Genomic DNA, 19144 nt, shown 5'->3' with positions numbered 1-19144 from the left:
TTTAACACATTTACTTTTGAATGAGCATATATAGCTAGTATCTGTCACCTGGACTGCACAGATGTACAGCCTTACCTGCTACTGTAACACCCCCAGCAACACCACCCACACACACACTCGTGGGTCTTAGGCTCCAGCTCCTGGTGAAGCCTTGAAGCTGCCAGTAGGTGCTGGCTGTTTCCCAGGTACATGTCCTTGGCTAATACTGAAGCCTCTGCTAAGAATGCCCTTAATTGCAGCAAGGATGTGTGAGGTCTTTCTGCAACTCTCCACCCTCTAACACGGAGATGCTGCCGGGGCCTGTGGCCATGCGAACAGGTGTTTGCCCTGCTTTGAGCTATTGATTTTACCTCTTTACCTCTGTGACTGAGCAGCATTTGCCCAAGTTCAAAAGAAAAAACTCTGTGGATCCCATTGTTGTCTTTTCTGTCTCTGGTTTCTTTTAAGTTAGACATATTAAAATACACTTACATGACACAGAGACATTTCAGGTAAGGCTCTTGGCCATGTTTTATATATGGTCTTTTAGGTAAAGCTCATTATCCCCAAAGAGAGTTGGACACTATTAAGGGTTTTTGAGGAGAGCCCTGGGAAGGCCTATTCTTTTCGAGAGTCACAAGCCTGGAGCTAGGAAGATTCTGCCCAGCGACTTTTCTGGTTTGAGTCTCTCTTCTGTTTGCTGCTCCTTAAAAATAGAGCACTATGATACAAAAATCCTGTTTAGGTTCAGACTTCTGGGCAGACACCCAGGGCAGAGGTGGTGTACTCACTGCCTGAGTCAGGGAGAAGGCAGTGCTGGTAGGCTGGGGCTGGGGTAGAGCTTGGGCTGGACAGGCAGCTGCTGGTAACCAGTGACAGAGCTAAAGGAGCTGCCGAGACCTTGCCCCTGAGGGCGGGGAGTGGGGCAAGAGGGGAAGGATTTTAGAGAGTATGGAAGCGGCAAAGCGCGAGTCAAGGAATTTTAAGACAAAAAAAAAAAAACCAACCAAAAAAACCCAGGAAGAACCATGTGGAAACTTGGGTATTGTCTGGCTGTGTTCTTCCCCCTCACCCATCTCCTTGTCTGTCTTTGTTTGCTAATCAGCTGTGACATTGCTGAAGCTGCTCTTGGTCTCTGATGGCGCTGTCTGCCTGCCTCCCCACGACTGACTCATTCTCCTGCTCCTGAGATTACACACACTTGACTACTTGTCAGGTCATCTTGTCGGACGTATGAAATGAACCCAGGAAAAGGGGAGACAGAACGGGAAGGACTGCCTCTGTGCTATTGGTGTTAGGTCCATACTTACAGCAGCGATTAAGAGTAATAGTTTGTATTTAGCTCGTGCTTGGTGTTTCAAAAAGCTATTTTTCTTCATATACTCGTTAAAAGTAAGTCAGAGTGTAAGAGAAAGCCCAGTGCTTGCTTGGTGCGTAGGGAAATACTCTAGTTGGGGTTACCCAGGAGTAATTTAATTCTCCCCGTCGGTTATAGCAGTGTATTGCTCGTAAATCGAGGCTGGAGCTGCTGACACAAGGCATGTACTGTGACCTCTAGGCTGTGGTTTTCATCTCTCATGGCCAGAACAGAGACGCTTCATTCAGCTGTGGGCCTGAGGCTGCTGGGTGGCCCCAGTACAGGCAGTCAGAGGGAGACCCAGAGCCCATCCTTCCTGCTGCAGGGCGCTCTTGCCGAGACAGGACATCTGGGCTCCGTTGCACGATTCAGGGCCCAGGTAGAGATGAGGGCCAGTCATTTCCTGGACGCTCACCCTGTGTCAGAATGCTTCTGAGCTGTGCGGGTTCCGTAGAAGAGCAGGTAGTTGCAGAGGGCAGGCAGAGGCTGGTGCAGGAGTGGGGGCGCTTTGTTAGTAAACCCATTGATGGGGATTCTGTGTATATTGGTAATAATTTCTTTAAAAAAAAAAAAGCTTTAAGAGGTATATTTTATATATCTTAAAATTCACCCATTTCAATTACTCAAGTCAGAGATTTCTAGTAGCTTTACCAAGTGATGCAGCCATCACCTTAAATCAGTTTGGGGACATTTTCTTCCCCCCAGTAAGGTCCCTTCTGTCCCCTCATAGTTAATCCCCATTCCCACCCCAGCCCCAGGCAACCACTGATCTACTTTCTGTCTCTTTTGCAGTAATTTAGGTAATTATTTCCTGATTAGAGAAGTAATAGTTTCTTATTTTAGATCATTTGAGTAACCCCAGAAAGAGAAGTGGATGGAATAGAGGCCAGAATCCCCTTGGTGGGATTCTCTTCCCACTGCTCTTTTTAGCTCTTATCTTCCACTGCCCCCGCCGCTCACCTGGCTGCCGTGGTCCCGCTTCTCCACTGCTTCTGTGCCTAGACACCCCCCACGCCATCTTGCAGGACGAAATTCTCCCTGTCATTGAAGGTCTGTCTCCTGTACCCCCATCAGCAAAGATTTCCCTGGTGTCCACACTGGAAGTAATTTTCTCTTCTGAGAACTTCCGTGGTGTTTTATTTATGGCTTGTAGAGTTTCTGCATGGCACTTTACTTACTTAAATGTGCTTTATCTTCCTTATTGAACAGTGAGTTCGTGAGGACTGGGGTTCTGTCTCATGCCCCTTTGTCTCCTAAGCCCTCCTGCCCGCTGGCTTCATCCCCTGCCGCTCCCTGAGGGCCCGGGTGCCACCTTTGTGCAGTCATCACAGTTGTGAGGCTGGTGAATGTCGTGCTCACCCTGTCCCCAGTGTCCAGGGTGAAAGCAAGATATGGTCAGCGTTTGGATGTCCTTTGATTTTCACTCTTCTTCATGTGAATGTTTAATTCCAGAAGCCAAAGCTTAGTTACCTCTTCTTACCTAATGCCTGTTGTCACTACCTGAGTTCTTATTTGAATTAAATAATAAATAGTCTTAAAACAGATGTGTAAACCAAATTCTGGGTGCTGTTCTTCTCCCCTGTTATAGAGAACCTTGTTTTTCTCACTCATTCACGCATACACCTCTCACAAAACATACTAGAGTTCTTCCTAGAAATATGATTTTTTAATCTGCAAGCACCTTATTGTTTTCCCCTCCAACCTACTGTGTATCTGTGTTGTTCTGGTGCCTTTGGCCCAGCCTCCAACCCTGAGCAGCTCTGCCCGCCCCCTGCCCACCCCGACCTGGGCTGTTTCTGTTGCCCGCTGTCTTGCACGTGCCTTGTCCAGGATGGCGCTGCCTTGCCTTCTCCCTGGGCAGCGTTCAGGACTGAATGCACCTGCGCTGTGACTCCAGCCACAGCTCTGTGATCAAGTGGATGAAGGGGCAGAGCCTTGAGGCTCAGGAACTGGGAGAGTCACCTTCTTTCCAAGCCCGAGTAAGCCCACCTGACTGCTCAAAGCCTTAGTCATTGTCTCCTTACCCAGGAGCCACTGGTGTCTGTACAGAGTGAAATGTGCTGCATGTGGTGTGCCATAGACTTTTTACTTAAGTGTGTGTAAGTGTTGGTGTGTATATATTTATTCTGCCTCTGAGATGACAAGCATCATGGTTCGTTTATATTTGTAGCCAGCTTACTGCTGTCTATAAAATAGGTAGTAAATACATGATGAATGAATTAATGAATTCACACGTTATACGATGTTTAGAGCTGTTATTGTATCTCTAGATTCTGTCTCTTATGTATTAGATGCTCAGAAAAATACTTAGGTAACTTGATTCATTCAGGCAGTATTTCTCAGTGTCTGCTGTGGGCCACGCTCTGTGCTGAGTGCTATGGAGGATAGAAAAACCGGAAGCCGCCCCTTAGGATTTGAGGTGTGAGCTTGATAAGACAGATGCAGGGTAGAACCTGTCAAGTCCCTTAAGGAATTTTTAAAAAAAGAAAATACTGGAGGACCGGGGGAAGGAGGGGTTACTTCCTGCTGAGAGGTTGGGGTGTTAATGGAAAAGGTAGCACCTGGGTGATTTCTGGTGGGTGGGAAGGCTGTGAGCAGCGGGAACACGGGGAAGGCGCTCGGCTCGGGATGGAGCAAATGGAGCTCAAGCTTAGACTCCAGGAGCAGAGAACGGCAAAGACTTCTGTTTGGCCAGATGCAGAGACAAAACGTGGCACGTGAGGCTGGACTGTCAGGGTCCGTACGCAGGAGGAGGTTTGGTCTTTATCAGGGACCTGACTCCCGAGAAATCTGACAACTGTTTTGGAGCAGGCAGAGATGGGGAGACAGTGACTGGGGGCAGGGGACCTGGTGCCTCAGTCCAGACAAGGGGCGAGAGGCAGGGCAGTGAGAAGGCAAGAGGGAGCTTGTGGGCGAGGGAGGAGGAGAGTGACGTGAGTGAGGGTGGGGGTGAGGGGATAGGGGCCCGAGGAGGGCACGGGTGCCGAGCCGGCCGGGCGTCCTCGTGAACGTGGACGTGTGTGGGGATGGCCCCCCACAGCTCATCGTGACCCAGGTGTGCTCGCATCAGGGGTGAGTCACCCGCACGGCCTTGTCTCCATCCCTTCCCGTCCCCACGGGACCTCACCTTACGCTCAGCTTTTCAGTATTTAAAGCTTAACTGTCAAGGCTCATCCTAGCAAGTCACAGCTGATGACATTGTGCCTCTGTCGGGTGCGTGACAGGTGTGTTGAACTGTGTAAGCGTCGGAAAGAAGTTACCCAAAAAGGCATTTCTGAAATGACAGTCATTAATGGACCATGTATTTGGCAGGAGGAGTGGTTGGTGCAGGTATTATTACACACCTTACCTGTATTTTTCAAGTAAATTTCTTTCTCTATTTTGAAATTCCATGTGCTGGATAGTGCATGGCAGTCAGATCCCATATTGCCCTAGAAGTTGTGCCTATGATGGGTCTTCCCACTCAAGGTAATTCTACTAAAAATAAAATTTTCCTTTGCTCGATTATAAGAAGGAACACACACGGTTCCAAAGTCCTTATTCCTGTCTCTGCCCTTTTATGGTCCTGTAATCTTGGTGCAAGTCACCGAGGTGACACATGCGGCCCCCGCAGGCTGCGCGGCACTTGTGTTGACTTAGGGAGAACGAGCCTGGGGAGGTGAGAAAGTAGAGCCTTGGCTTATTTTCTTGCTGGGGAGGGACTCTCATTGGGTTCAGAACCCGGGGAGTCTGTGCCTCGAGGTTCTTGCTAACTAAAGCTTTGTGCCTTTAAGTTGGCTCACAGCTGAACGGCCGGTGGGGACGGGCCTGCCTGGCGTAAGCATGCCCAAGTGCATCAGGAGGGTTTGGTCCTCCTCGATTTAATCCATGGTGACAACGTGTAAGCCACCACCTCTTGCTTTGCTTCAGGAAGAAGAACAGGGGACCACAAGACCGCTTGTCCCTCCTTTTCTCATTCATCTGCTTTCCCCAGCCTCTTTCTCTCTCTCCCCTGCTCTCCCTCCCCACCCCTTCTTTCCTCTTTCTCTCTCAACATTCACTCATACATGTTCTCAGGAGACAGAAGCCCCCGTCGTTCTGTTTTTCCTTTTAGTTTTCCCTGTTGGGGGCTGTGCTAGGGAGAATGGGGGCTGTGGGCCCCCAGAACTGACCAAAGCACAGCCTAGGGCATTGGACGCAGTCGTGAGTGAGAGCAGGAAGTATCTGGGCTTCTGTTCCTGTGTCTTTAAGGTGGTTCCGTCATCGATTTTTTTCCTTCATTGTAATGATCATCTTCCCACAGACTCCACAGCCCGATAATAGGGTGTTGTTGGTGTGGAGTGCAGACAGATGTAGCCTTTTCACTAGTTACATGTTCATTTGTAAGATGACATCATTACAGAGAATGTAAGAACGAATAAGGCTGTCATGCTTGTGCTAGTCAACTTTAAGAGAAGTTTAATTATCACCGCATGTTCTCTAACCTCCTTGTTGTCCTTACTTTAAATCAAAAAGGAAATGGAATAAGAATGTTTTTTTCTGTTTTTGTTTTTTAGATTCAGAATATGAACAACATAATCTCCTTCCCTCTGGACAGTTTGCTGAAGGGGGACCTAAAAGGAGTGAAAGGGGTACGACACGAAGAGACCTGTCACGGGGAGCGGTTTTCACAGGACAGGGAATCGTGGTCATGCTGGCCTGTGGGGGCCGCCGCGGCTTCTCCCCAGGATGGTGGGGGGCTTCATGCTGCCTCAGGCTCCCTTGACTGGCCACCTTGGCACCACCTTTCAGCCCTAACAGTGGTGTCCGTGGCCTTTCTGGCTGTCCTGCTGGTGCTGCTAAGGTGGAAGGGAAAGAAACAGCTCTTCTGGAAGCCGTCAGCCACTTCCGGGCCCTGCCAGCTGAGCAGGACCCCTGTGTGTGGTCTCGGTTTCCAGCTGGCCTGGCATCGACTGACCACTGGGAAAGGATCCTTGCAGGGGTGTGGTTTCCTGGAGGGAAAATCAGCACCCGCGAGGTCTGGGCCGCCTTTATTTTTCTGTCCTCCAAGCGGTGCTCGTTGTTTGAGGCCTCACCTTGCCTTGTGCAAACACGTGCGCCATGAGCTGTTTTCGGAGCACGTGCATGGGGACCTCGGGCCTTGGGGGCTGTGTGGGCCCCAGGTGCCCAGCAGGAAGTTGCTCCTATGTGTGTAAGGGAGATGATTGTGCCCCACTTCTTAGACTGAGGGTTCTGTTGGGACCCACACGTGACCCCTGGGGGCCTCTGACACATCCAGAAGCCCAGCCCGGCCAGTCTCGGGGCCTCCGCAGAGGCAGAAGCGCCAGGAGAGCTGTTGGGGTGGGGAGTCTGGGCCCAGCCAGCCGTTAGGACACCAAGGAATGTTACTCATCGTCCCCTGGGGGCCCGGAGAACACGTCAGGCGAGGAGGCCAGAAAACCGGGAGGGAAGGCAGAGGGGAAACCACGCAAGAGTGGCAGTGGGCCTCAGCCTGAGTCCTGGGCTGCAGGCGTGGGAGGCGCGGCTCACGGGTGGCCAGGCCCCTGCCCGCAGGCCTCAGGTGCCAGGCTGTGGAGCTTGGGCCTTGTCAGAAGGCCAAAGAAGAGTCGAAAAATAAAAAATCCCCGCAACAAAAGGGTTTTCTCTCTAAAAGAACACTGTTACAGGGAGCATGAGTAGGCGGGAACCACTTGATAGAATTTCCAGTGGCTCAGTACATTTTTGAGTCAGGCATTTATCAGGGAATATGAGGTCCTGAGGTCCAGACAGAATTGTGGGATCGGGAGACCTCACGAGAAGGTAATGGCTTTTATATTTTTGGTTTGGGGCCCAACTCGGGTTACTTGTGTTGAGGAGATTCCTATATTAATAGAAAAAAAATCAGAGTCCCTTTCTTTTAGAGAAATATACTAAAATACTTGCAGATTAAATGTTATGTTTTTCTGGGTTTAATTTCAGAATAATCCCAGGGCAGAGGGCAGGGTATAGGTGAAATGAGATGGACTGTGAGTTGATACTTGCTGTAGCTAGCTGACGGGTACATTATGCAATCCTCTCCACTTTTGTCTGTGTGCATTTGGTATACGCTATAATAAAAATTTCTTAAAGGGAAAGTAAAAAAGGAAATGCTCCCACTAATCTAATTAAAAGCCTGTGCTCTAAGTGCCTTATTTTTCCTGGGATCACATATGTCATTTATTGCAGAAATTAATGCTCCTTTCAGGGCTAGTCTAGGGATAAGTAAGTTTATCTTGCCCAGAAGTTAATGATTAGCCTTGTTTAATTTATGCCTCTCTGTTTGCAGGATCTGAAAAAGCCTTTTGATAAAGCTTGGAAGGACTATGAAACAAAAATGTGAGTATTTTCATTTAAAAAAATAAGCATAATTAGAGATTTGCATTTTAAATCGAGCTTTTATTGCTTAAAGGTATTGTCTGAAACCTTAATCCAGGAAAGAATTCACCCAAAACTGTGTTGCTGTGGTTTGTTGTGGTATTCGATGCTTTCACACTGGGTGTCCATGTTCTTGGTGATGTTAACCTCTTTAAACTGGTTTTCCCTCATCCCTCCTCTTATGTGCTCCTGGCTACAGAATGTTGTTTTCAGGAACCTTAATTGACTGCTACTGGTTGACTTCAGGCAGTCGTTGTAACATTTCTGATCACAGTTTCTCATTCCTCTAGTGGAGAGGATTGAGCTAGCTAGAATTGGGCTAGCCATTGTGGGGATAATGGTTTCAATTATTTTAAATACTTGAGAAATAGAAAACATTTTTAAGTGCCTCATGTTTGCTTTCTAATTGCTGTGGATTGGGTAATAGAGTTTTCTCAGTGGAAATAGAAACTTTTATGTGAAGCCATCTGGTAAAGTGGGACATGTTAAGAAGAAAGCCTTTTCAGATGTAACTGCACATATTTAATTGGGTTTGTTTGTTGTTACCAGCCTTGGGTGTCTATTCAGAGCTGAAGGATCACAGAGCTCACACCAAGGAATACCAAACCTTTGGTACTCATCCCACCCTGGAAATCTTAAGTTCCCCTACTCTAGATTCTGGAGTCTCACCAATGGCACACGTTCACATATTAGCACAGATAGAGTATTAAACCAGAATGGTTTGAAGGTCGGTTCAACCCAGAGAGGCTCCAGACTTGCTATCCCTGGCCTGTTAGCATCCTGCATCCGTGTGCTAGTTGAGTACAGTAAATAAGGAAGGGATCCTCTGTCCTGCTTTACAGATGGGGAAAACTGGCCTTGGTGTTTGCTGCTGGGTCAATTACAAAAGACTAGTTGAGCCAAGGACGGGACATGGATTTGCCGACCTCATGCAGCTGCTGTCGCTGCCACCCTCAAGGGCCTTAGAGGAAATGCTTTTGTGCATTTCTGATCCAGGGACAAGATAGGGTCTCTGAAGAGGGTTGCCTGAGAGAGTCTTCTGCTTCTGAAAGGAAACGATTCGAAAGAGGAATGAGACCAAATTCTGTAAAATCAGGACACACATAGATATGGTGAGGACAGAGTTACAAAATCTCAGAATTGGAGAGCAAAGGAGTAGCACCCTTTAAAACTCAGAGTAATTCTGGGATAAATTAAAAACTTAAGTCTACCCATTTACATGTGAGATTGATTTATCCTGAGAGGCCCTGTGATGTGCAGCAAACAGCTTTAAGACGTCTTTAAAATTCCTGGCCTTTCGTTCCATACCTGATCATTGCTAGAGTGACCGACGTCTGGACCGTGTCTCGATCCCTTTGTGGTGGCATCAGGGGAGCCTTGGAGTCATGTGATTGTCCCCGGGACCTCTGGGGCCCTCCAGTCACACTCCCTCCCTGGTGCGTGAGTCCCTTTAACAATATCCCCACCAAATGGTCACCTTTTATTAATGCTCTCACCCAGTGAAGTTGTTGTGTGCCCAGTGCTGTGCTTCAAGATGAAAAACAAGGATTAGAAGCTGTATTTCTTGCCTTTTCCTATATAATCCCTCCCCAAGTGATGGGGACTCTGGACCCAGAGGAACCCATTTCGTGTTGAACAGCTTTCTGAGACATGCTGCCTGCGTTGTGTAGTGTCTGCCTTGAGGCGCTGCGGAAAGTCTACTCCCTTCTCTTTGTGGCAGCCTTTATATTTTTGAGAGCTTTCTGTGGCTTTTGCTTAGTCTCCTTTTCTCCAGAATAAAAATCCAGTTACTCATTCAGGCCCTTCCTAACTGATGTGAGCCATGGCTGCGTCACCCTGGTCACCCGTCTCGGGACGCGCTGCGGGGGTCAGCTGGTACCCTGCCCCGCACCCTGGGCTCTGGAGCACCATTGAGATAAACACGGAAAGGGGAGCGAAGCTTAAAAACGGGAAAGGCCACTTGTTTCCTTCTGTGACGATGAGTACTGTCCTTGTCGAGGTGCTTTGGAAGCATCTGTTGAGTCGATACTCAACAAAAACGGCCCAGATTGACATTTTTATGACAAAACATTTTTTCCCTTTCCAGTGAGTTCCAGGCCGTCCTGTTCTGGAAAGGCTCGGCAGGCATTTATGTCCAGGGTGGCTGTCAGGGTCGCAGTGGGGCTGTCCAGCCTGGCGGTGTCTTGATCGATTCTTGCTTTTCTCGCCTGTAGAACCAAGATAGAAAAGGAGAAGAAGGAGCACGCCAGGCTCCACGGGATGATCCGCACGGAGATCAGCGGGGCTGAGATCGCGGAAGAGATGGAGAAGGAGCGGCGCTTCTTCCAGCTGCAGATGTGCGAGGTGCGGCAGGCGCTGTTGTTCAGCGCCTGTTACTCAGGGAGCCATAGGCTCCTGGGTCTTGGGATTAGATTAATCTAACACCAGCCTTTTTAAAGGTAGGGAAAGACTAACTCAAAAGCAGGTTCTGGGACTTCCCTGGTGGCACAGTGGGTAAGATTCTGTGCTTCCAATGCAGGGGGCACAGGTTCCATCCCTGGTCAGGGAACTAGATCCCACATGCATGCCACAACTAAGAGTTCGCATGCCACAACTAAGGAGCTCACAAGCTGCAACTAAGACCCAGTGCAACCAAATAAATAAATCAATACATATTTAAGAAAAAAACTTAAAAATAAAAGGCAGGTTCTTTCTCATGCAAACTCGCCTTCTGCACGGGAGGTCAGCTAGAATACCACCCCCGCAGGTGTTTTTAATGAGGTGCTGGGGGCAGGGCAGTGAGACCACAGCTGTGGTCCCTTCTGTGAGTGTGAGAGCCTGTTCCCAGAAGCCAGGCCCCTGCCTCTGCAAGTGCATCCCCCTGGGTTCTGCCTCCTGGGATGGGGATAGTCCCCAAGGCCAGCTAGCTCAAGCCCTTGCCTCAGGGAGGAGAGAATGGCAGGACTGACACTCAGAACATGTCTCTGCTGGAGGCTCAGGGATGGAAAATATCGAAGACCAATCACACAGGCCTTTGCTTCCAGCCTTTTTTATGCCTTGCTTGGGGGTCTCATTGTGGAAACAGTTTCCCCCTCGTCCTGAGGGTTCACTCCTCCAGGTAGTGGCAGTGAATCCCCCTATGCTTGGTGGCATTTGTGTCCCGCCTGTAGCCGTGCAGACTTACGTGTTGAGTGTACACAATGCAAGGGTGGTATTTGCAACAGGCATTGAAACTAGGTTCAACCAGCTCTCGATTCCCTGTCAGCAGTCAACAGCAGAGCTCATCAAAAGGCACTTTTTGATTTTAGAATGTTTGTTTGTTAATTTGTTAATTACAGCAGGAACCTAGCCTTTATGAATGTATATCTTAGGAGTGTACTTAAATAAGTCTCTGTTCCTAGAGCAAACTCTTAAGTGGTCAGCAGAGGAGAATCAGTTCCAGGGACTGGGGATATTTGTCTGGTATTAATACAGCCACTCCAGCTCTCTTTTGGTTTCTATTTGCGTGGAATTTCTTTTTCCAGCCTTTTACTTTCAACTTATGTGTATCTTTGGATCTACAGTGTGTTTCCTGTAGACAATCTATATTTGGATCATGTTTTTTTATCCAGTTTGACAGTCTCTACCTTTTGATGGGCTTGTTTAATCATTCACATTTGATGTTACTATTGATGTGGTTGGGTTTATATCTGCTCTTTTACTTTTTTGTTTTTTATGTCTTTTGTCTTTTCTGTTCCTCTGTCTCTCCTTTGCTGCTTTGTTTTTCATTACTTGAATATTTAGGAAGTTAACTAAGCTCAAAGTGTTATTGCAGATAGGAGAGTGAATGTTTCTATACACGTGCTGTTTTATAAACAGACATCACATAAAATACCTGCCTGGCCTATTTCACACAGTGTTGGAGAAATCAGCCCGGACGCTAGGAGACAGGGACAAGGAAACCGCTGTGTGTTATACAGACACAGGGTATTGCTCTTATTGAATCGGGGCAAAGTTAATTCATACTAATGTTTCACAAAGAGTAGATTTGGAAAGGGTTGTGTATGTGAGTTCAGGTTGTGCTGTCTTTTTGGCTAGTCAGGAGGAAAGCTGTTGCCCTAAACTCTGCAGGACTGCTTGTTGAAGTAGGTTTAGTGACCGAGAGACGCGAGCAGCGTGTTACTGGCATATCCTTGAGGCGCGGGTGCATGTTCCAGCCTCAGCCCTGCCATGGCTTTCTGGGGCATGCACCCAGCACTGGGCGCCTTTCCTTATCTGGGTGAACAGGTTGTGTGGATCGGTCAGATGGGATATTTTATGGGAAAAACGCCATCAACCCGACGCCTCTGTGTCACACACGAGTCATCTGGTGAGCAGGTCCCTGAGTGGTTGTTGCGCCCCAGTCTGTGCAAGCATCACGGAGTCCCTGCGCTGTGTGCAGGCACAGAAGCAGAGGTGGGCTGGCCGGGCAGTGAGGTTTACAGAGGAGGACACATCTGATGAAGCTTGTACACATTGACCAGACAGACCTGGGCTGGAAAGAAAGAGCGTCTGAAAAGCAGTTCCCGAGGACCCCACCCCTCAGAGTGAACAGATTGCTGCAGTTAAAATCATTTTAAAATTGTTCAGCCATTTCCTCAAACTGAAGTTCTCGAGTTTTGTAAATGCTTGACATTGTTTAGGTGTTTAAAATTTTAGTTGCCTGGGATCTAATGTAGAAAAGTGACTTTCGGGTGTTTATTTTAATGCTGTGGAACTTTTTCTTCAAAATGAATTTTATGAAGATAGTCAACATGCCAGATAGGTAATACAGAGCTTCTGTGAATTGAGAATATATGAGAGATCTGCTCTCACTTTTTTATTATTATAAAAATATGTGTTTTAAAAATTGAGTCAGTGTGTGTGTGTGTGTGTGTATGTATAAAAGAAATTAAAAATCACCACAGGTTTTACTTAGCAAAAGATAACCACTTTGACATTTAGCTAAACATCTTTCAGATGTCCCTGTTATACATACATAAAGACCATTTGTATAAACAGGGCCGTTCTCTTCTGCTGCTCCGTAACCTGACTGTTTTCACTCACTAGTGTGTCGGGGACAACTTGCCACATCAGGAGGTCTCAGCTTTATCGGCTACATGACCCTTCTCTCTGGGGATGCACCACGCTTGAATTCCCCGTTCATTACCTTTGGGGTGTTACCGTTCTTCACTTTTACAACAAGTCTGCAGTGAACCTTCTTTTCTATTCATCTGTGTAAACTTTTATGATTATCTTCTTAGAATAAGTTCCCATAAGTAGAACTTCTAGGTCAAAGGGTACTTGTATTTTAACGTTTGACACGTGGCCGGGCATCTTATTAACCATTTAACCATTTTGATACATTGCCAGACGTCTTATTTAATTAACAATGAATAAGTATCAGAAAGGCAGGAGAGGAGGGCATAAAGGCAGCTGATGTTACCATTTCAGAGCAGCTTCCCTCCTGCAGCTGGGCTGCTGGCTGACCTGGGAGGACACTTGAATGCGAGTTTCCCAGGTTACAGCTGAGACGCCCGTGGTCAGCAGGGATCAGCAGCTCCTGCAGGGGCCCTCGGTCTTAGAGGGGGCTTGTTCTCAGGGCGGTCTGTACCCTGTCTTGCAGTGGAGGGGACAGGGAATTTATGGTAATTGTCCTGTAAGCTTGTAGCAAAGAGCAAGTGTATCTCCTGATGCCTGTTTGGTGGATCCCTGGGGCCTCTTGATGTCTTAGTGGTTGTTAATGAATTCTCCAAGTTATATAAATGGCTTTAATTTATTTGAATTTAAAATTTGTTGTGTTTTTTAAAACAGTCACAGTGGGACTTCCTAGGTGGTGCAGTGGTTAAGAATCCGCCTGCCAATGCAGGGGACACGGGTTCGAGCCCTGCTCCAGGAAGATCCCACATGCCATGGAGCAACTAAGCCCATGTGCCACAGCTATTGAGCCTGTGCTTTAGAGCCCGTGAGCCACAACTGTTGAGCCCATGTGCTGCAACTACTGAAGCCCACGCGCCTAGAGCCTATGCTCCGCAACAAATGAGGCCACGGCAATGAGGAGCCTGCGCACCACAAAGAAGAGTAGCCCCCACTCACCGCAACTAAAAAAGAAAGCCCGCGCACAGCAAAAAAAAAAAGACCCAACACAGCCAATAAAATAAATAAATAAATAAATAAATAAATAAATAAACAAACAAATAAATATATTAAAAAAAGAAAACAAAAAACCAACCACGATGTTTTTTTAAAAGTGTCAGGGAAGTGTTTTAGTATTAGAGACATGGAGACAAAGTCTCAACTGCAGAAGACTAGCAGTTAGTGTTTAGGCGATGACCTGCCTGAAGAAAGGGGCCTGGGACACGAGTACGTGGACAGCAGTGCTCGAGGCAGGTAGAACCCCTTCACCCTAACCGTCCTCATTCTTCCAGGCAACTGGGGTGAAAATTTCTCCCTGCTGGTTAAGGCACAGTGTTTTATTACTGGGAGTTCTTGGCACCGAAAGTTAAGTATTTACTTACCTGTGTGTCAGATAGTGCATATGGTGCCAGACTGAAAGCAGCGTTTAGTTATGGTGTTCAGGAAATACTAAGACCTGCCGTGATCCCTGCCCTTAGTCTAGGGTATCAGAGCAGTCACAGAGGTGATCTGTCCTCAGAGGCTCACGTTCAGCTCGTATTCTGCTTCTATCTGTGACATGTCCTGTTTTGTTTTGTTTTTTAACAGTATCTGCTGAAGGTCAATGAAATTAAGATTAAAAAGGGAGTGGATTTACTTCAGAATCTGATCAAATATTTTCATGCCCAATGCAAGTAAGTTCTTTTTTTCTGTCATGATGGTGTTTCAGATGTCTCTCTCTTTATGGCAACTTCTGGGAGATCTGTAGTATTGTGTTGAAGAAAGCAAACACTTCTTTAAAGCTCCATAGTAAAAGGAATGAAACAGTGACGCGAGCTACAACGCAGATGAACCTTGAAAACATGTTGAGTGAAAGAGGCCGGAAACAAAAAGTCACATACTGGATGATTCCATTTCTTTGAAAGGTCAGGAATAGGCAGATGCACAGAAATGGAAAGCAAATTAGTGATTGCCAGGGCTTGAGGGAGGGGGCAGGGGAAATTACTGCCAGTGGGCACAGGGTCTTTTTCTGGGGTACTGAAAATATTCTGGAATTAGATAGGGTTGATGATTATTCAGCTTTGTGAGTAAAAATACTAAAACCCACTGAATTGTACACTTTAAAAGGGTGAATTTTATGGTTTGAGTTTTATATCTCAAAAACTAAAAATAATAAAATCTACATTATTTATGAAATATACTTATTTTTGCTTTTTTTGTAAAGTGGCAAACTAGTTTGATTCTCAGATGTTCTTTATTTGTTAAAAGAGAAATGAGATGGTATTAATGCAGTGTATTAAATTAGAAGAAAACTTTTATGTATTACTTATCGTATAAAACAAAGGGCAGTGCCAAGCAAAGGAGACTCTGTGTGGAAGAGAAGGAGGAACTTCCGGGTCTGGGAACTGTTCACGTACTGCACTTGGCTGTGTCTGTCAGCCCTTCGGCAGCCTGGGCCTCACCTCTTGGCCTTGTGGTCCTCTCTGCTCCTCATCCCACTTCTCCCCGCCCTGACCCCCAGTCGCTACTACAAACCGCGGGCTCATCCACTGCTTTTGCTCAGTGTGTGCTGTGTGTCAGGCACTGCCCGGGGTTCTGGGCACAGAGTAATGCAGTGTCACAGGCACAGTTTCCTGCTGGCTCAGGCAGGCGAGTCGGGCTTTGGCAGACACACTTATACTTGGATGTTTAGCAGTGTTCTGAAGGACAGGGGTCTGAGAAAGAATATAGCAGAAGATAAGAATATAATTGAGATTAAGGTTGAGGGCAGAGTTTTTTTTTCTTTTTTCTGTTTCGTCCCTTGCTGTGTTTTCTGGAAGCCAGAACAAGCACCCGGCCCACGGTAGGTATTTAGATTCTTCTTGAATTCGCTGCAGGCGTCTCTGAGGGACATGTTTTCATGTATTCTGAGGTCTGAAGGATGAGTAGGAGCCAGCGGGTAAGGAGCAGGGGAAGAACATTGCAGGAAAAGTCAAGGTCTTGAGCCAGGAAGAAGGCCCATGTGAGTTACACATAGTGAATGAAATGAAGTAGGAGAGCCTGAGATGGGGGCGGCTTGGGGGTCGTGTTAGAGGATTTCATCCCAGACATGCTGGGAGTTTCAAGCTGAGGATCCATTCAGTAAGCATTGGTTGAGCTCCTACTATGTGCCAGGAAGGAAGCCAGGTTCCTACCTGCAGGGACCTTCAGGTGGGATGGGGGGACCGCAGGCGCACGAGCAGGTGTGTGACGGATTCAGGGCATGGCCATGGCATGAGAGGCGCAGTGTGACAGGGAGAGAGTGTTGATGGGGCCCGTCAGGGAAGCTCCTCCCAGCCCACGTGTGTGTTAACAGGGTGACTGTGTGTTGCGAAGGAAGCAGATGGGACAGGAGTGGGTGTGTGATCACGTAGGTGCACAAGTCGTGCCCCAGGGCAGTCGGAGCCCACAGTGTCTGGGCCTGGACCGTGACCGTACAGGGAAGGTGTGGAGCTACGTGGACATCTTTGAGGGTGTTATAGCCACGCGTATCCACTTGCTTTTCCCTTAATGGGCCCCGCCCCCGCTGGTGCTCCTTTACACGTCATGTTCCCTGTGCCTAGAATGCAGTTCTATTCCCGCGTGCCTTCCCCAGCCTCCGTTCCTCCGTGAGGCCCAGCTCAGGTGCAGCTGCTGCTTTGCAGCCGCTGCTCTCCCCATCCGAACACATCTCTTCCTTCTTGTCACCACCATGCCCTCTGCACACCCCTGACAGCTCCTTTCATGTTGTCTCCCACTGAACTGTATCCTCTTGAAGGATGGCTTCCATGACATTTATTTTTTCATCTTTCACGCATTTACCTGGCACGATTTGCAGCAGTGAATTGCACTGAATTGCATGGAGCTATGCTTTGGAATTCTTAATACATCTCTGGTGACACAGCAGATCTAAAGCAGTGGAGGTCCAGCAGCAAAGGCAGGTGTGCTGTGTGATTCAGCCTGGGATAACAGAAGAGCTCCAAGCGTGGAGCTCAGAAAATAGAAAGACTCCCAATTTGTAAACTTTTTAAGATGAATTATTTTACAGAGACTCAAAATCCTGTGTGATTAACATACAAATTACTTCTTCAGTCCTATCCTTGTAACCTTATGTGAGGCCATTTAGGAAGTGGGTTGCTTCCTTGCTGATATTTTATTTTTAAGAAGTTATTCTGGGATTTCCTTTTTTTTCTTTATTTTGCCCAAACTAATCAGTTGGGTAGCAACAGACCACTTGTGGAAAACTGAACTAGTTAGCCTTTTATGGGCATGAGCTCAGTAACTTTTAAAAATGATGAATCTTCCATTACTTCCTTTTTGGTTGAGTGAGAGAGGGAGAGAGAGAGAGAGAGAGTGTGTGTGTGTGTGTGTGTACCTACATACTGCACGCTCTTAAAATCATTTGAAAAGCTTTGACTTTTCAGATGCCCATTTTGGGGGATGAAATGTGGAGCCTGAGTGATTCAGCCATTGGACAGAGGAGCCTGTGGCCATGCATGTGATTATCTGCCGGGCCGTTCCTTCATGTCCCCATTTAACATTCCCGGTCTCCACATCTCACCTGGGAGTGCAGATGTGCCTGGCGGATCCTGTACCCGGCGGGCAGAGGCAGCCTGCTCAGCTGAGGCTGCTGGTCCCTGCAGCTACCAAGAGGCCTCTTGGGGGAAACTAGATTCTGTGGAACCACGTTTGGGTATTCACCCTTAAAACTGCTTAGACAGACATTATTTTGCTTTTTACTCCTTTTTGCTTTTCTCTGGAAGCATTCTTGAAGAGTATGTTCTGTGTCTTTTGTTTCATTTAAGGAAAGAATTGGCACCTCTAGTTCCTGGAAGAGCCTGGAAAATGTGTCTTCCTAACCTTTGCTGCTAAGATTAAGGATCCTTTTCGCTAGTGTGCACCTAGAAATAGGGCAGTCTTTAAAACAGTGATAAAACAAACAAAAACTGTCATGTTCTAAACAGTGGTAATGAGCGTTGAAGTAACTTGTTCTTTGATCAAATACCTGCTGAGAACCACTGTGACCAGTTGTGGCTTGATGAACTTGGGTGGCAGATGGAATGAGACCCTGTCCAGTGCCCTGGAGAAGCTCACTCCAGTGAGGGAGGGGCAGAGCACCACCCCGTGAGGGGGTGCTGTTGCGCAGGCTGTAGGAGGGAGAGGCTGCCCTGCTTGGTGGGTGCTTGAAGGTTGAATCTCAGTGGGTATATTTTAAAAGCTGGTGAAATTGATCGGGTAGGCTAGAAAATGTTAGGTAAAAAACAAATTTTTATATTAGGTAATTTTGACAGTAAATGTTGTTTTGACTGAAGCTTGGGAAAGTGTTAACGGGCTCAACTTGAAGAAAAAAATATCTGGGCATTTGTGCTTAGGAATGTTGCAGTGACAGTAGTCAGCAAAGGGGACCCTCTTTTGAAGCTTTTCCTAAGGCCAGAGAAGGTATACAAACCAGCCTCAATAAGGGTGGGACAGAAAGAAAGGAGTTTGGAAAATCGGGGGAAGAGGCTTTCTAGGTAGGTGGCCAAGATTGGCTAGGTTTTTACAAAGATGAAATCTAAATCTATCATAATCAGAGTGACACCGTCCAGTGTCACGATGGAAACGACGTCTGTGATGAGAAACACCTGTCTGAGCACTTGACTCCACTGCAAGGTGCTCTCACTGTGGGGACAGTTCTAGGCACGGAGATTCTGGAGATTCTGCTCCTTTCCCGGCAGCAGGACTGTTTCTCTGCTGATTTCCTGTGATATTTTCCCTACTCCCTAAATTAGGGTGTTTTCAACTTCTCTCTCTTTCTCCCCCTTCCTCCCTCTCTCTCTCTCCCTCCACCTTTCCCCCGCCCCACCTACCATCCCCACCTATTTTACAAGAATTTGAATTAATAAAACAGTCATAAAAGAAAAGACATAACTGAAACAAAACCTAAGAACCAGCTGAGTTCATGACAAGAGGGAAAAGCTCAGTTTCTCACTCCTGTGTTTGTTCTTCCCAGCTTCCTTTTCAATTTAAAATTGCTGCTCTGTGTCGGCCATTGTGCTCGGAGTGGAAACAAGCCGTGGAAGACATGGCATTTTGCCCTAGCAGTGGAAACAGACTTGGGAAAGTTATTGTAATACGGACACAATTGCTGTACCAGAAGCATATTCTATATTTAGAAAAAAGCGAGTTAGGCAAAATACAGGAATGAGAATGTAAAGTTAAAGTTATGCATATATCTAAAAATCAAGGCAAGAAATTCTCATAGCCCAGCCTCTGATTCCTAATACCTAGTGAGTAGTGGTTCATAACCCACATCCTGTGCGTATGTTTACCCCTTCCTTCCTTCTTCCTTGGAGTTATTGTATTGAG

The 19144-nt window shown here is 47.1% G+C and overlaps 1 protein-coding gene across 2 annotated transcripts in view; it reads left to right on the top strand.

Annotated features, from left to right (window-relative positions):
- ASAP2 (ArfGAP with SH3 domain, ankyrin repeat and PH domain 2) overlaps window positions 1-19144 on the top strand; it is a 167956-nt gene that overhangs the window by 88559 nt on the left and 60253 nt on the right. For both annotated transcript variants that reach the window (XM_057742112.1, XM_057742113.1), the window contains exons 4-7: window positions 5872-5946; window positions 7620-7669; window positions 9922-10051; window positions 14408-14493. In XM_057742112.1, coding sequence (XP_057598095.1) covers window positions 5872-5946; window positions 7620-7669; window positions 9922-10051; window positions 14408-14493 — 341 coding nt within the window. The remainder of the gene's footprint in view (window positions 1-5871; window positions 5947-7619; window positions 7670-9921; window positions 10052-14407; window positions 14494-19144) is intronic.

Source organism: Hippopotamus amphibius, chromosome 7, assembly GCF_030028045.1.
Source record: "Hippopotamus amphibius kiboko isolate mHipAmp2 chromosome 7, mHipAmp2.hap2, whole genome shotgun sequence".
NCBI lineage: Eukaryota > Metazoa > Chordata > Mammalia > Artiodactyla > Hippopotamidae > Hippopotamus > Hippopotamus amphibius.
This window is presented reverse-complemented; position numbering and strand designations above follow the sequence as displayed.